The sequence below is a fragment of the Gavia stellata genome, chromosome 3 (assembly GCF_030936135.1).
Source record: "Gavia stellata isolate bGavSte3 chromosome 3, bGavSte3.hap2, whole genome shotgun sequence".
Classification (NCBI taxonomy): Eukaryota; Metazoa; Chordata; class Aves; order Gaviiformes; family Gaviidae; genus Gavia; species Gavia stellata.
In genome coordinates, this window is record NC_082596.1 from 60213596 (window position 1) to 60231568 (window position 17973).

Below are 17973 nucleotides of genomic sequence, written 5' to 3' on the forward strand. Positions count from 1 at the left end.
GACAGTGAGGTCCAGGATTATGCAGTAAATTTTGAAATGCTATAAAAAATTGAAGCAATCTGATGAGAGGAGAATAATGGGGCAGGGGAGAGGGAAGGTAATAGGAGTGGAAAACTCTTCAATCACACCTCCAGTGGATGCCCTGAGCTGACAGCGAGATTTCAAAATAGAGAAATGTAATCCAGACCGGTGGAGTTTAGTAATGGAAAAGGTTTTGGATTTTCACTTTTTGCTGAAGAATTTTGCACATTGGAAAGACTTTAGGACAATATACGGTGAAGGACAAAATTCCCTGTTGAGTTGAAGAGGTTGACAGGGAAATGATATAGTTCATAGATTAAGCTGGCACTTTGACACCAGTAGCAATGTGTGAGTGGAAGTCTGCAGGAATTTGCACTTTGGCTGCAAGAGTTAGGTGGTACGAAGATGATCTCAAGAGCCTTCAGCAAATGGCTCTACAAGGCTGGAGAAATCTCTGCGGTGGGGAAAGAGGGTATCTAGGAGACTGAAGACATGTTTTGTCCATATCTACTGCTGCTCACCGCTACTCACAAACAGCAAGGACTAGTCTTGATATGTTGTTTTAGAAATTATGGAGCGAAGCAAAATATTCAGAGAGATTTTCAGTGGGTGTAAATTACCCTTAATTGCTTACAGTGAGGGGAACTATTCCTTAAAGCTGAGGATCTTATTCATGATCTGAATGTTTTCAGCAAATCAATATTGCCCCTTGGAGACAGTGCATAATAGTGTCTTTTTGACACCAGCAGATTGTTTTGGCGAAGTAGAGTAGTAACATTTTTCAGATTAGCAGTGTTCACCAGACCTCTTCTGCTACTAGACTGTGGTTTAAATATAGTTCAATTTCTATACAGCAGATGGGAGAAAACGTAAGTTTTATGGTATATATTGAATAAGAAGGTTATTATTTTTTCAAATGTATATTCTTCAGTCCGATGTTTTATATTTCAACCAGATATTTAAGAACACAAACATGAGAGATTAGATATTTACTGTATATTTTTTATTTTTTTTTTTTTAATTCTTATAGCTGTTCACATAGACAGCATGTATAGTGCTCTGGTAAGACATACTACGTGCACAGTCCAGATCACATAACATACTCTTTGAATTACACACCAGTTTTCATACTTCATATTTTTCATATTTGTGATTGTCAGGACTATATGCAAAGTAAATAGGGAATACAAGCTTAGATGTGAAAGGTAAAGCCTAGTGCTTTAAATATACCAGCAGACAAATTAATTTTATTTTTAAAGCCTAAATTACTTTTTATGTAGGCAAAGCATGAGTGAGGAGACGTGATTGCATTTTGCCCTGTTTGGGGAGGGGAGTAGCGTTTTGGAGATGCAGAAACAAGATGTAAAGGTGCACTTACGTCTTAGGGTAATTAATGACATCAATTACAAGTGCAAATATTTCTCAGTTCTGTGTACTCTGAGTCCTGTTTATACAGAAAGTGATACCATTTTATAAAAGAGCATCTTTAAACACAAAATACAAAATGGTTGCAGGTCAGTTTTGCCTTCACTTCACACTCAGGCCTGTAAACGCAGATGACAGAGAAGGCACTGGAATCAGGGCACTGCATTCTCTCTATTGCTGTCAGTGTTAGTCAAATCCATTGCTGCAAGTGCAACCCTGAACACTGAAGCTAAGCCTTGATGAGGAAAAAAACCCCAATAGTTTTCAGTTTTATGAATGCTGTGATGTTACGTATGTGGACTTGTGGACTTCATACTTATGGACTTCATAGAACAGGTCATGTTGAAGTGCTAGTTATGCTTGGACAGAAATACAATATTTTTATTTTTATATTAAAAATCTGTATAAATATGTATATTGATATCAGTAAGAAAGGTAATTAAATGCAATTTAATAAATAAGTGTTCCCAAAACAGAAAATATTTTTAAATACCAGACACTTGTACTTCTGCTTTGAGAAGTATCACACTCAAAAGGCAATGTGCTGAAAGAACTATAAATAAAAACCTGAAAAAAAAGGGCTCTAAGAGGAATAGGAAGACTTATTCTGAAGAAGGGGAGGAAGGAAGGGAAGAGTGTTTCAGAGCAGAAAGTGCTGCTACACAGCTGAATAAAAATAATTGGAATACTTGAAACTGTGTGGTGAAAGTATTTGAGAATGAGTAAACCACAACAATTTTTTTCCATGGGGTGTGAGTATTCTGCTTTTCATCAGATTGCGCTGTCTAGCATATGGACTGTTTTTCAGTTGGTATTTTGGGTGCGTTTTTCAATTCTGTGCTGTTGTGTGTGGCTGGGGACCATGGCACTCCATATGGTGGCTTTCATACTTCCCTGCAGTTGCAAAAGAAAGGATATAAGAGAACACTGTTTGAGGTAAAGGTTAGAGCAATTCTGGGGTTTAAATGTCTGTTCAGAGCAAGAACAAGACATTTCAAACTGCTTGGTGGAAAGACTAACATATTGTAAATGTTTTAGTGACAATTCTTAAGAAAAGCCATTTCATATTATTATCTCTGTTAAATAACAATCTGCTGCCTCTTTGAAATAAACTTACAGTTTATCAATATCAGATATCTTTAACCTGATGTAACTTAGAAACAGGGAGGGGAAGTAAAGGGTGCATAAACAGGCTCTGCTACAAACAACACTTATCTTATTTGAACTGAGCGGTAGGAAGCGAACATCACTTGAGGAAGCACAGCTACCCTCCTTAACGCTCATGGCAGCTCTCTCAGTAATTACTATGTCATATGGTCATGATTTACCCAAAGGACCAGATCAAAACTCAGCTATGACTAGTTGGGATTAATCATTTTAAACTATGTTTTGCTAGCGAGGATGACACCTGCGTGTTAATCCCGCCGTGAAAAGAATTTTGGTCCATGCTGGAGAGATGTCTTTTATAACCGTAGGATCACGTTTTGGAAATTAGGGTCTTTAGGTAAGACATTGCCTATTCGCTTTGTTTTGCCTGTAGGGAGACACCAGATTTTCACATACGGAAGCTTTCAAATTGCTGCTGCTTAGCAAATGCACTCAGTGGGTTTGTGGTTTATCCCACTAGTCTCTAAGCAAAGCTTTTCTGGTGCAGGGCAGTACCACAGAAGGGATTACTATAAAAAGGCTTTAAGTACCGTCTGTAATCAGAAGAGCTTTTTATTTGTTTCATGTTTCTGCCCTCTAGGTACCTTTGGCAGCATGATGCATAGGCATTCTTAAGCTAAAAGAGCCTGACATACTGAAAACAGATAGCAGAGATCACATTTCACTGAGTTTTAATAGTAGTGGGTAGGGATATAATAATAATCTATCTAAGGCATTTAATGTGTATGTGATTTAATGTCTAGTCTTTTTAGATTAATTAAATGTAGAAAGGCTGAAATCTTCTTTCTTCCATGGCTTCCCAAGTAGCAGTGGTTCACTCCAAATCAATGCCTTGTTATCTGTTTTAATTTCATCCTCATTTTCACCTTGTGTTTGGAACTTATATACTTCTCATCTGCCTCATTGCTCACTCAGACAATGAGGATGTCTATTTCACAGAAAGCATTGCTTACCTGTGGTTAATGCAGGTGATTCCTCTGAAACACAAAGCTATATTTGGTTCTGACTGACAGAACTTATACTTTCAAAAACATTATACCAAGTATACATTTTTACTTGGCCAGAGAAGGCTCACAATTTTAAAAGGCAGAAAAAAAGACTTATTTAAGAATCAAAGGGGTTTTTTTTGTTGTAAATGATTTGGTTTTTAGTGAGTTCCACCAGTTACTAAGTGATCAAGATTTTGAAATAAAAAGGACAAGATGCACAAAAAGGTAAAACCTGTATGTGTTACTGCTGAAAAATTACTTGTCATTAAATCAAGGTTTCATTGAAAACATTCAATCATTCAAATTATCCTCTGATCTTTCTGAACATATTTGTGTGTAAGTATATAAACTAGTCTAGCTTGCTTCTTACCATGCCTGACATTTGCTTTAGGAATGCAGTAAAAATGAGTGGGGAGACTCTGAGGGCTTTTTAGCAGGTCAGATTCAGATCAGAACAAATCATAACATCTGGTGTACTGTGACTAAGAATCAATCAAATTGATCTGATTCATCTTATACTCCTTTATTTTACTTTTCAGTTATATGGAAGAGAGTTAAGCTAGCATATGTCCTTTCCATTAATATAACTTCCTGCCTCTGTCTGGTTTGTAATTATATCATGGTAATGGCAAGTGAAGCAGACTGTAGCAGACAGAGAAGGAAAAATCAAAATAAATAATTGTAAAAAAACTACACTTGCTTTGATTATTTGGGGAAGAGTGGCTGGAAAGCTGCCCCGCAGAAAAGGACCTGGGGGTGTTGATTGACAGCCGTCTGAATACAAGCCAGCAGTGTGCCCAGGTGGCCAAGAAGGCCAACGGCATCCTGGCCTGTATCAGAAATAGTGTGGCCAGCAGGAGCAGGGAGGTGATCGTGCCCCTGTACTCTGCTCTGGTGAGGCCACACCTCAAATACTGTGTTCAGTTTTGGGCCCCTCACTACAAGAAAGACATTGAGGTGCTGGAGCGTGTCCAGAGAAGGGCAACGAAGCTGGTGAGGGGTCTGGAGCACAAGTCTTATGAGGAGTGGCTGAGGGAGCTGGGGTTGTTCAGCCTGGAGAAGAGGAGGCTGAGGGGAGACCTCATTGCTCTCTACAATTACCTGAAAGGGGGTTGCAGAGAGGTGGGTGTTGGCCTCTTCTCCCAAGTGACAAGTGACAGGACAAGAGGAAATGGCATCAAGTTGCGCCAGGGGAGGTTCAGGCTGGATATTAGGAAAAATGTATTTACTGAGTGGTGAGACACTGGAATAAGGTGCCCAGGGAAGTGGTGGAGTCACCATCACTGGAAGTGTTCAAGGAATGTGTGGAGGTGGCATTGTGGGACATGGTTTAGTGGGCCTGGTGGTGTTGGGTTGGTGGTTGGACTTGATGATCTTACAGGTCTTTTCCAACCTTAATGATTCTTTGATTCTGTGATTCTGTGATTTTAAAGAGAAAAAAAATCAGCCTTTGTACTGGGGAAACTGGTGTATTAAGAGAACAGTCACGAGAAAACTTTATAACTATAAATACAGATCTATCAGCAGTAGTAGTGCCATCCAAGGAATGCACTCTAAACTCTCAGAGACTTACTATGTTAACTCAACTGCGTTGATGATGAGAAAAATCATAAATAAACATTTTTGATGCATTATGTGAAAGCTGCAAAGAATTTGCATTCTTGAAAGAAAAAAAAATTCTGACAACAGTTCTTGTCTTTTTCCCGCATAGGTACCTATTACACCATTTCTTTGGTGAAGGCTATTCAGCAGTGGTGACTTCTTCCAATCGACCACTCCACAAATTATTATCTCTGGACTCCCAGCTGACATCCTGCCGGAGGCTAGAGCTACTAAGACAACTGGAATTGTGCCTGCTCTCATCAAGGTTTTTTCTTACACGGGGAAAAAAAAAAGATGAAGTTGGGCAAAGTGGAGTTCTGCCATTTTCTGCAGATTCTAGCTCTTTTCCTGTGTTTTTCTGGGATGAATCAAGCAGAGCTCTCGAGGTCCAGGTCAAAGCCCTACTTTCAATCAGGGAGGACGAGAACAAAACGCAGCTGGGTGTGGAATCAATTCTTTGTGCTGGAAGAATACATGGGTACAGACCCACTCTATGTAGGAAAGGTAGGGGATTTAAACAAACTTTGGAGGGTGCAGATGCTTGCTTTTTGACGTGTTTATGTGGTGCAACATGAAAATTGCAATTTTGTCAGTGTGGTTGAATTAAACCAGGGTGGCACAAAGTTTCATAGTTTGAGAAAGAAAAATGTTTTGTATTTCAAAACAGCAATACATTACATTCTTGATTCCTCTTGCAATTTTTCTCTAAAAGCTCTACATATTACCTATGCTTCTTTAAAGAAGTGCAATAATGAAAGTGTTTTACCACCATTGATGCAAAGAAAATATTTTATGACTAATATTAGATGTATTTTTTTACATAGGAATAGAGAAATATAATGATGAATATTCTTTTATAAGAGCTAACAGCTAGTCCCAGAAAATTCTGTGTTATGTTGTTTGCTCCCTAAAGATCAGCACTGCTGAAGTCGAGAGAAAAAGAAACAGGCATCTGGGGGTGTGACAAGTAAAAAGGAGGGCATGTCTGCATTACTGCTTTGCTTTGACGTTGCCTGGCTGGCAGATTGGCACCTTGGGGGCCTCACTGCCCTCCATGTATAGCACAGCCTTGTGTCTTTACCTTCCCTCTGATGGGCACCAGGCCAGTGCAGAACAAGCCCGTACATCAGGGCATCCCAAACAGCTCATTTCAAGCGCCCATCACTGCACGTGGAGCACACTGAGCACAGCTGTGAATCCAGGCTTTAGCTCATTCACTGCCTTGCGCTAGTGGGTAACATGCTTCCTTCAGCAATTACGAAGGCAAAAAAAACCCCAAACAAAAAACCCTCTTGTGTTTCTACGTAACATTTATGTGTAATCATCTTCTTGAAAGAAAACCCCATTTTTCTGTGTAATATCAGAATCAAGAAATAGAGTTTCTCATTAAAATATAGCAAATGCATAGAAAACAAGGGAGTGACAGCTTTTGGCAAAATGGCATGCTTACAGAAAAGGAGATGAAGTAATCTGAAATCCACCGCTTCAAATATATGAGTGCAATGAATTTCAGTTTACTTAATTTGTCGTACTGAGACAAAAAACTTGATGTTTGTGTTAACACAGTTAAGCATTCTAGAATTTAATCATGCCAACGGAATAATCAAGTTAAATGGGGAACTCCTCTCATGATTACAGCTATGGTTATGTTTAGGTGCTTTTCTGAATTGGGGCTGGTACTTTGCACAACTGATCCCTTAAGAAAGATGTGCTAGAATCAGAAATATCATCTCTTATTGCAGAGGTCCTGAAAGGTTTTGTTAAGTTTCAGGTTGTATAGCAGTTTCCTTTCTTATGTCATGCAGCTACTGCTTGGCTGTGTGAGTTTTGTCTTTTACGCAAATTTGTTCTCAGGTTGGAGCTTCTCTCATGCCTCTGGAAAATGGCATATTTGGCATTCTTGCCCACTGATAAAAAAGGAAGTGTGGCTTGCAAATAAGAATTTCTCTCCTGGAAAAGAAGTGTCTTTAAATACCCGACTGAAGTCTGGTTTTTATCTGTATCAGTTCTCATATTCATTCCATTGCTATATTATGGCCAAAGATGCTGTGGTAGCGCTAGAGTACATGGTATTTGCATGTATGTCATTATTTTTAGCTTCACAGTCTGCTCTTTCCTGTCCTTTATGGGAGTCCTAGCATTCATAAGCAGATATCTTCTGAAAAGCAAACCTGTTTTTTTGAAACAGTCTGTGGCCCAGCCTGCCTTTGTATCAGCAGTATGAATTGTTGGCTCAGGAACTCATATTTGTACCAGCAATTCATTTTGTAGGAAAAGCAGATAAAAATTTGCACCTGCAAAGGTGCCCATCTTCCTGGAAACAGAGCCCTTGCTGAGCATCTTATAAGATAAGACGTGCTCAGTTCCTAACCTTCTCACTGGAGAGGCTTTTTACTGTGTGGTTCCTGAGGTGCAATCATGACCGAAGCTGCATTCCCATGCAGGGGAGCAAAAAGGTGAAGAAGTGGTTTTCTTTCTATATGTTAACATATTATGTGTAGCACCACTCTGAAATGAGCAGCAGTTGGCTTCCTGCCCCTTTTCTCCCCTTAAAAAATCTTGCTGTTCTTGTTTCAAATCCTTTGCATGCAGGTAGGGACTAAGAAGACCAAGATTTGCAGAGGAAGGTTGTTTTTTTCTTTTTTTTTTTTCTTTTTTTATTTCTTTCCCCTTGGTGAGGAAGCTACAGAAAGCAAAGAGTCAGCATAACTTACTTCTCTCATCAAGTGAAGTGGAAGCAGCAACCAGACTCTGCCTCGTGTTCTGTGGAGTGCTCTGCTCCTGGGGAGGTCAGTCCTGCACTACCTTACATTCAGGATGCTTTGCAGGGTGCCAATCTAACTGCACGTCCAGGAACAAGGAACCTTCCTGCAGATTTTAAGGGCTGTGAGATAAAAATGCCTCAGAAACACTCGGGCAAATGGAGCTGCAATAGGAAATATTTTCTCCCCACCACTATTCAATTTTACAAAGCCCTAGGCAATTCTGTTTGGAAGGCGGCATTTGGAGAATGTTAGGGTTACACAGCAAATCGTTCAAGAGTCGTGAAATACCAATGTTAATTCCATGTTCAGCATTAACTCTGTCCTCCTGGGTGTGTGCATTCTGACACTTTAATTACATGATCATGCAGGGTGAAATCTTATTCTGTTTAAATAATGTAACAGGATTCCTATTCACCTCAGTAAGACGAGTCTTTCACTTAAAATAATTTTTCAGTGTTTTCATGTTTCTTTAACAAGACTTCAGATCCATACCTAAGTTATATTGCAGCCTTCCTTCTTGCATCCTTGACATCCTTTTATTGGCAGAATGTTTTTTGTTTGTTTTTTAAAAAAAAAATATTTATTTTCTCAAGGCGGCAATGGCCTGTTTCTCACATCACTCTGGAGAAACCTCTGGAGAAGTTCCATTAGTTTTACACTAATAGGAGTCAGAGGTGACTGAGGTTTTTTGCTTTTTTTTTTTTTAATGTAGGTCTTTCCTCTCCATGGTATGAATTTTAATCATCTTGGATTCAATTCTGAGTAATTCTGAGTGCCTCTTGGGAGGTGCTTAACTTGTAATCAGATTGTGGACTGAACCATATACAATTTCTTTCTGTCAGCACAGCATATGTTATGTTCACTTAAAGGGCTGAAGCATTTAACTGTTTAGCCCATTTACCTGTTCGGATAGTCACTGTTATCTTCCAGACATGCCATGTAGGAGATGAGGCAGTTAACTATGATGCTAATTTAGCTAGAAGCATAGGTGGCTTCTGTTTTCCAGAAAATATTTGCTATTGCTTGTTAATATGTTCTGTAAAATGCCTTACTCTGTATTTTCCATATAAATGACTTTAATGGAATCTATTTGGACATAAAAATAATAGTACAGAGGAGTTTTAAATGGTTCAATGCATAAACACCTAAAATTAGGAAAAAGTATATGCTATTATATTTAATATTTGAAAAGCTGTATACAGTCTTGTAATTAAAGTCTATATGAGTACATACAGACAAAAAAGGGGTGCAGTTAAAGTAGAATTTTAAAGTTTTTTTTATATCCTTTTTGGTTTTGTTATATAGCTATCAGCTGTCCAGGGTTAGGTTTTGCTTGTGGTTTTTTTTTTATTTGTTGCTGTTGTTTTTTTTTTTTTAATTTTGTTTTAAATTTCATTTTACGTGTTCTGCTGCGAGTGTCAGTCTCCTCAAAAGCATTATAATGACACAAAGTCTTAGCCAGTAATCCTTTCATTTTTCTTATTAAAAAAAATAAATCAAAAGAAGGCACAAATAAACCTGAAGAAGTGAAACAAGGCTGTGAACTCCATATGAGATGCCGATTAATGGCTGGCTTCACTGTTTTCTTTTGGATCCAAACTAACACTCCTTTTCCAATGGCTCTAAATTTAGGTATAGTTAAAGACAGGGATAGTTTCAAGCTCTCTGCTGAGTTCAACTCTTGTTTTTTCCCTGAAACCTCACTAAGGTGTGAAGGACTGAAAATAAAAGAGAAAAAGACATAGGCTTGATTGAGCACAAACCCAAGAAGTTGATATTTAACTTTGAGAGGCTCACTGCTACTTCTCAAAAATAACACTTGGAACTTGTAAGGTGGCCTGCATGTAGTTGTTATTTACAATGTATGGGGAAGAAAAGCATAAATCCTAACCTCCATTTTCTAGATGATAAAATCAAGAAAAAAAGGTTAAATGAGTGGACTAAGAGCATGTAGTTTGTTAAAGCTCACAGTCATTGTCTTCCAATTCCATTTTACCAAGGCTTGTTGCATTCAATTTTCAAACATGGACCAAAGTGTATAAAAGCTAATAATTGCATTATTATTTTCTGGAGTAGTACAGAATGAGTGAAGCATAAAAAAAAATACAGTGAACTTAAACATTTCCTAGAAAATTGGTGTATTTAAGAAAATTTAGAGGTTTGCGCCAAGGCAGGGTGGGGAAAGGCTTTTCAAGCAGCAAAATAACAAGAAGTGTATGTTATTGTCGGCATTGAGAGTGGATTGTTTTTTCCAGCCTCATCATTTTGGAGGGAAGGAGGCTGGACAGGGGAAGATACTGTTTTTTTTGTGTTTGTTTTCTGTTTTTCAAAGGTGTTGGTGAATGTGTCAATATGGTGACAGAATTACTCACATATGATATTTATCTGTAGTGTGACCCTATATCAAGCCATACAGATGTAGCGAGAAGTAGAGCTCTTTTTCTAGATCATAGCCTGACACTTTCAGATGTGGTTGATGACTTTTTGACTGACTTGGTTAATAAGTGTCTTTGATAAAATACTTTAAGATGGTGAGTACTGTGGGAATATCAGCTGCTGAGAAACTGAAGGAACTTCATCTGTGATGAAAGAGCAGAGGTTCTCTGAATAGAAATTAGCCCAAATAGCTTTTCTTCTCTCTAGAAACTACACTACAGCAGTTTTACTGACACTTTGGAAAATGGAGAGGAGATGGGGTGAAATTCCAAAGGCTAAATGTGGGTAATAGAGGCTAGGCTGCCTCATTTGCAGATAATGAGCAGGAGGTGGGTTGGGTGCAATTCCCTGGAGGGCTCTGTCCCTCCCTCTGCCTCTGGAGGCAACCCACAGGGACCTGTGCTCTCTGCCCAGCCTCAACCTGGGGTCTCACCCCTCCAAGCACCCTGTGCAAGATACACGTTCATGTCTGCTCTGCAAGTAAGTTCCTGGCTGAGAGTAGCTACAGCTCTGCACAGATTTTTTTTTTCTTTTCTTTCCCCCCCACAGTACTTTTGGAAAAAAAACCAAAAAACAGACACAACCCAACTATTATTCATCTGTCTTTGTGGACGCTATATGGGAAATAAAGATGGCATAATAACTCAGAGAGAAACTTCCCCTTTGTTGTATTTTTTGCTCCTTTTCTATTTATGTTATCTTTACTTTTAGCATAATCTTTGAAGCACTGTTGTTTCATATACTCCCAAAAGGCCATTTAAGAAAGTGAAAAAGCAAATCTGCTGTATTTCTGATATTTATCCATCTCAGGAACTCTTTGTTGTTCTGTGCTATGAAAATTGATAACAGTTGTCCTTTTAAGTAAAATGGATATGCCATTCCTGTCTGTGTGGTTTTTTACCACAAGTGCTGCAAATGAAACAAATGAACAGACAAAATAGTCAAGTCCTACTTACCTGCTTTGTGGATTGAATAGATCTTGGTGAAGGGATGCTTCGACTGTACAGCAGTGGTATGAATTTACCATCTCAGCTTGTACTATGCAGTCCCTATTAGCACACACTTTTCTTAACTGGATAGTCACTGTGGGCTTTGCGTTATTCCATGCTTTACTTTATTTGGATTACCCCGAATAACTGAGAACTGACTGACAATCTGAACGTTTCCTACTTAGCTTGCAGGGCTAAAGTGTCTCTGGGGAGAACGGTGAGATTAAGGCTCACAGGAAGAATTATCCAAAGGGATAACCTAAAATCTACTGCTTTTTCCTGCTTGATTTCATTAGCCTGCACAGCTATAGTGTAATTTCCTCTTTTCCTCTTTATAGGAAGTTGTCTTCCCACATAGCTGAACAGATACAGAAATGGGTTTTATGCCGGGGATTTAAAGTGATGACAATTTCACTTGCTAAAGCACTAAAAGACAATTTGTATGTAATTTCATTATTAGAAGTGATAATAGAGTTGAGACACTTATGGTTGGATACTGAACCAGAACATGCAGCTTTTTGATCTTTTGGTATAATATAGAACATTCTTCCTTAACATGTGGCATTACAGAAGAGTAAGGTTAGTGAAGGTGATGACAACTTACGTAAATTAAGTAGCCCCTATCGCAGCTTTTTACTCAATGGTATAGCCATACTATTTATATTATCCTGTAATACCAGTTCTGTATTTCAGTAGACTAATAGGCTGTACCTGCACTGCTCTGCTCTGAATTTCTTTTGGGCATTATTTAAAACTATATTTTATGGGTCTCTGATAAAATAGAAAAGCAAGAGTAAAAGCTAATTTTGCAATGATATGTAGATGCAAGTCTCCTGTGTGCTTGGCTGGTTATCAGAAACTGCCTTCTTTTCATGAGAGCATGAGATTTAGATTTTTGATGTCAGTCGAACCCATGCTGCTTCAGCTGACTTTATTTTAGCCATGTTCTAATGTTCCTTCTCCTTTTCATCTGCTGAGCTTGTTTTTAGCCCTCTAGTTCATGCTATTGGCTGTCACTCACCATCCAGTTTTACCTCTGTCTTCTAGTCTCACAGTAGTGTATTAATGACATTGGAAATACGGTACTGTAAAACTAGGGCTACTAAGAACTGTGAGTATTTGCATTATACTAGGGCTAAGGAAGTCCAGTCATGAACCAAATTCCCACTGTGCTAGCACAGTGCAAGCAAACACAACCCCTGCCCTGAGGCAGTGGTCTTGTAAGACAAGAAGCAATAGTGGATTAAGAAGCAATGACAGAATCCAGAGAAATATGGAGATGTTAGTCAACATCCTGAAAACAGCTTGAGAACAATAGCTCACTATTGTTCTTTTCTATGGAGATAGAATATTATTTGTTCTGAAAATGAGACTCATGCAATGTTTTTAAACATTATGAACAGATAACAGGGAGTTCTTTCCTGCCTTTATTTTCCATCCTTTAGATGGCTGACAAGTTAGTTGAAATTCGTAAGTGCAGATCTATTTGATATCTATGTTAATACAAGGCTACTTCTTCTTTCAGGCCAGTGAAGATAAAGGATATTTTTCTATTGCTTTCAAAAGATCAAACTGCATATACTTTAAAGTTTTACATCTTGTAGCCTGCTATCACACTACCTTTTCCATGTTGTCTTTTTTCTTATATCTGTACTGTTACACATAAGTGTCTGTCTGGAGACCCATTGGGCATTCATTCCATGTATTTAGTATTTTCCATGTGTCACAGTTTAAAAGTGCTGCCAGGACTATTACTGCCTTGTCACAATTCTTTGCTGAATGTCTTCTTTGCTCCACACTATTGGTGGGTTTTTTGGTGTTTTGGTTTTTTTTTTTAAATATCACACTGCACTTCTCAAGTTCCTTGTCTTTTTTTTTTATGGTAATCACTTAATAAAATAGTATATGTGTACACATATCAGTTTTTCAATGCTAACTTTTACCAGTTAAGGGGAGCACCTGGGACAACATGTTTAGAGATCTTGAAAGAATCAGGGAACGGTTCCTTCGTGTCTAATAAGTTAGCTTTTACATAAATATACTGGTGATAAGTCCTGGAAAATCTCTGCAGTATAATCTTTCTCTCTCAGCATTATGCATTTCCCTGAAAGAGGTGGCTGAGCTAAGTGCTAATGGTGGAACTGCTGAGAGAAGAAAGAAGTTAATACACTAGGCTGCTCAATTCTCTCAGAATATCTATTAGCTACCTTATGCTACCAGCATTTTCTCTGCCACTTTTGTGCTGGAAGAGACACTTACTGTCACGTAAATTAGAGACAAGTAGCTCTTAGATAAATCAGTGGAGTTTATGCTGTTAGGAGAACTCTAATTCTGTCCCAACTGTCCAAACCATGGTCGTGGTATGAATACCAGCCTACACCATGAGCAGGAGTTTGAAGAGGTCATAATGCTTAATCCCTCATAGCTTCAAGGCTGTAAGAAGGAGGATCACCCAGTTGAAAATAGGGGGGTTTTGTTCACATGATATTAAAAATACGTTGTCAACACCTAACTACAGATTGCTTGACCTCAGTCTATAAAGGGGAACCACCTTAACCTTCTCAGGCTAAGTATAAACTTAGCCAATGAAGAAGCTCCATTGACAACAGAAGAACATGTCATGAAAAGATGCTGATCACCAAAATCAATAAATATGCTCATAAAATTATACAATATATTTAGGATTAATTCTTGCAGATGTTTTTGACTCATCTAAAAATTACTACCGTTAGTAGTTACTTCCATATTTAAGTATTTGCTGGTGCTATGGACATGTGCTGTTGCAAAAGTAATATTGTTATTTATGTGGGTGTAAAGCACATAGTATAGTATTAGTAGTCTAAAAATCATAAACAATATAGCAAAGAACAAACATTATTTTATCTTTCAGATAAATAGGAATACCAAGGCAAATATAGCTCTTTTGCATATAGTAGTACATGTGCAATTATTCATGTACCAGAAAATAGAAAATATGCCTTACTGGCTCATTCTCAGGCTGCCTTTTTCAGAATGCTCCCCTGGAAGAAGAAGGTAGTTCTAAACATTTGAGAAGAAGGCAGAAGTTTTTTAATATGTGTTGTTTATTAAGTCATGCTGTTCATAGAATAACTGAAGGTTTGATCCAGAATCTTGAGATCAGTTTTATCGACCCTAGTAAACCATTTGAGAATATTAATTTTGGCATACAACTATTTGGACATTTTAAAATTGAATTTTTAACTGATATTTTACTCTGTAGGTTAGTAAAAGAGGAGTACTGAGGACTGATTGACAACAGGTAGCAACATATTTCACATTTTGACACTGAAAAAATAGTGCCTTCCTTTCAGATAGTTATATAGTATTTTTAGAACACTGAAAGCCTCCATTATGGTGTTTCATATATGTTTCATAAATGTTGAGAACAGCTAAGGGCGGTCCGACATAATGTTTTACCTACATCGCAGGAGATTCTTTAGCCCTCTTTCAGTAGGAAGAAATAAATTTAATGTCATTTTCTAGTTGAGATAAGGAGATTTTGCTGCATGAATTTCACAAAACTTTACCATAGTCATACTGTCCCATTTAGTTTTCCCGTGTCTATAAATCATGTGAAATTACCTTGAGGACTATAGAGGCATGCAATTTTGTTGCTGTGGAGTGCGTATGAGAAGAATTGAGCCCACAAATTTATTTTCAATTTGAAATGCTTCCAAAATACGGAAAATCTGGTACTTGGATACATGTGTAAGGATGAGAAGCTGCTTAAACATTTCATACTGAGGTACCAAATTATAACCCTGCTGACTAGGTAATTAATTTTCCTTACAAGGTAGGCAGGTGTTGTAGTAGGCAAAGTTTAGCTTGTTATTCTGTAACAATGAAAAGTTTTTCAGACACAGTTGGGAAAAGCAGATAGTAATTTCTTAAGTTACCGTAATCATGGTATAAATGCAATGCCATATATTAGCAAAATACTTAACTTGTCTTTCTTATACAATTTACACAGATCATATGGGCAGAGTAGGCATTTGGGAAAGTACTTGGCATATTATTATAGTTCTTTTTTAACTTGCAGGGCTATAATGTTGCAGAGTGTTTATATTACAAACTGTTAAATAATTCCTCTTGCTCCTGGATGTTCATAATCTTCATGCATATGTAGACTGTTGTCCTCCCCACCCGTTTTTTAACTTTCACCTGTTGCTTAGCCAAGCAATGTATGTTTCAAGCTTTTAAAAAGTTTTCCTCATTAGTCATCACTGCAGCATAGCACTGCAGTTCTGTGTTCATCTTTACTGCTTTTTTATTCATTCCCTCTATTTTTTCAATATCTTCCTGACAACAAAAAGCCTTGAACAGAAGCACTCTATTATATCTTTGGCTAAACAGGAAATAAGCCAAGTAAAGCTGTTATTTCCTGTCTCATTGTATGACTCAAATTACACAATTCATGTTCGTTTCTTTCTTTGCAAGTTCATGTCCACTACTACTCTGAGGATCTTAAAGCCATATTGCTTTTCTATTTTATTCCCTCTGCTGAATCAAGTGTACTCCTGAGTGCATATCAATCCCTCTTGAAAAATTTGGAAAACAAAGGAAGCATTAATTGTTTAAAAAGTTGTTTCAGTTTACCTATTTGAATGATAAACTGAATGAAGCCATGTCAAAGGAGGTTTTATGGAGGAAACCCGCAGGAACTGGAGTGATAGCAGTGATCGAGCATATACATAAATGTGTGCATAAGTATAGGAAACAATGGAGGTACCTTACACTGAGGAATAATCCCCACTTGTACTGACAGATTTATTCAATTCAGATTTATCTTAAGATTGAATGAAAATTTAAAGATTCTAGTTTTAATGATTTTAGTACAGGAAAAAAGAGATTGAAAAAGTTTAAGAGAAGAAAAAGCATCCCAAAGAGTGTGCGAATGCAAGGACCATGATGAAGACGACACCAAGTTGGGCGGGAGTGTTTATCTGCTCGAGGGTAGTAAGACTCTGCAGATGGATCTGGACAGGCTGGATGGATGGGCTGAGGCCAATTGTATGAGGTTCAACGAGGCCAAGTACTGGGTCCTGCACTTGGGTCACAACAACCCCATGCAACGCTACAGGCTTGAGAATGAGTGGCTGGAAAGCTGACCATCGGAAAAGGACCTGGGGGTGTTGATTGACAGCCGGCTGAATACAAGCCAGCAGTGTGCCCAGGTGGCCAAGAAGGCCAACGGCATCCTGGCCTGTATCAGAAATAGTGTGGCCAGCAGGAGTAGGGAGGTGATCGTGGCCCTGTACTCGGCGCTGGTGAGGCCGCACCTCAAATACTGTGTTCAGTTTTGGGCCCCTCACTACAAGAAAGACATTGAGGTGCTGGAGTGTGTCCAGAGAAAGGTGACGAAGCTGGTGAGGGGTCTGGAGCACAAGTCTTATGAGGAGCGGCTGAGGGAGCTGGGGTTGTTCAGTCTGGAGAAGAGGAGGCTGAGGGGAGACCTTATCAGTCTCTACAATTACCTGAAAAGGGGTTGCAGAGAGGTGGGTGTTGGTCTCTTCTCCCAAGTGATAAGTGACAGGACAAGAGGAAATGGCCTCAAGTTGTGCCAGGGGAGGTTCAGGCTGGATATTAGGAAAAATGTATTTACAGAGAGAGTGGTGAGACACTGGAATAAGCTGCCCAGGGAAGTGGTGGAGTCACCCTCCCTGGAGGTGTTCAAGGAACGTGTGGACGAGGCATTGTGGGACATGGTTTAGTGGGCCTGGTGGTGTTGGTTGGTGGTTGGACTTGATGTTCTTACAGGTCTTTTCCAACCTTAATGATTCTGTGATTCTGTGAAGCAACACACTATGTTTTTCTCATTCCAAAGCCTGATGTAAAGCTGAAAAGGACATACCAAAGCAGTCAATGAAAAGATTAATTTACATTAAGGTATAGCAATCATATGTATAGGTCTTGATTCCCTTTGCTCTTTGCTAAGGATGTTATATGCTTGTATATGGGACACATATTGGTTTAAGTCACATCAATCCACCACAGAAAGGGTTCTAGAAAGAAGGCCTTGTAGGTATCAATGCTAGCTGACTTAGTTATGATAGCACAGATGGGAAAAAAGGGCAGCTAGCCAGAGATCTGGTAACACCCAGGTTTGAGAAATGTACAGGAGACTAGTTCTGTTAACCAGCAGATGCAGTTGAAAGGGACAAAAAGTAAAGCTGATTTGTAATCGAAAGAGGAAGATGCCACGTACAACAAGGTAATCTGTGATACAAGATAGCAGCAAAAACAAATATCGTCAAGACAAAAACTAGTAGAAAAGTTTTTATGTTTCTTTTCTGGAGGCAGGGAAGCAAAGCATAAAAAAGGAAAGATGTAAGTATTTCTTATAAAACACTACTGGAGAGGGCTAGAGAATTCAGAATTTGACCCAAAAAAGCCTAAATCGTGTGCAAATATGGTGCCAAACAACATAGGAGAAGAACGAAAAGCCTTCCATCTGTAGAGGTTCCAAGAATCATGGGGTCAAGACAGAGTGTGGATAAGCAAAAAAGCAACATGCAGATCTGGAGGAGTCCAAGCAAGTCTCAGCTCTCACCAGATGGA

The 17973-nt window shown here is 38.6% G+C and overlaps 1 protein-coding gene across 2 annotated transcripts in view; it reads left to right on the forward strand.

Moving 5' to 3' along the window:
• The first annotated feature begins 5498 nt into the window (after positions 1-5498).
• Positions 5499-17973, forward strand: part of CDH7 (cadherin 7) — a 71318-nt gene continuing 58843 nt past the window's right edge. For both annotated transcript variants that reach the window (XM_059815541.1, XM_059815543.1), the window contains exon 1: positions 5499-5708. In XM_059815541.1, the coding sequence (XP_059671524.1) occupies positions 5499-5708 (210 nt within the window). The remainder of the gene's footprint in view (positions 5709-17973) is intronic.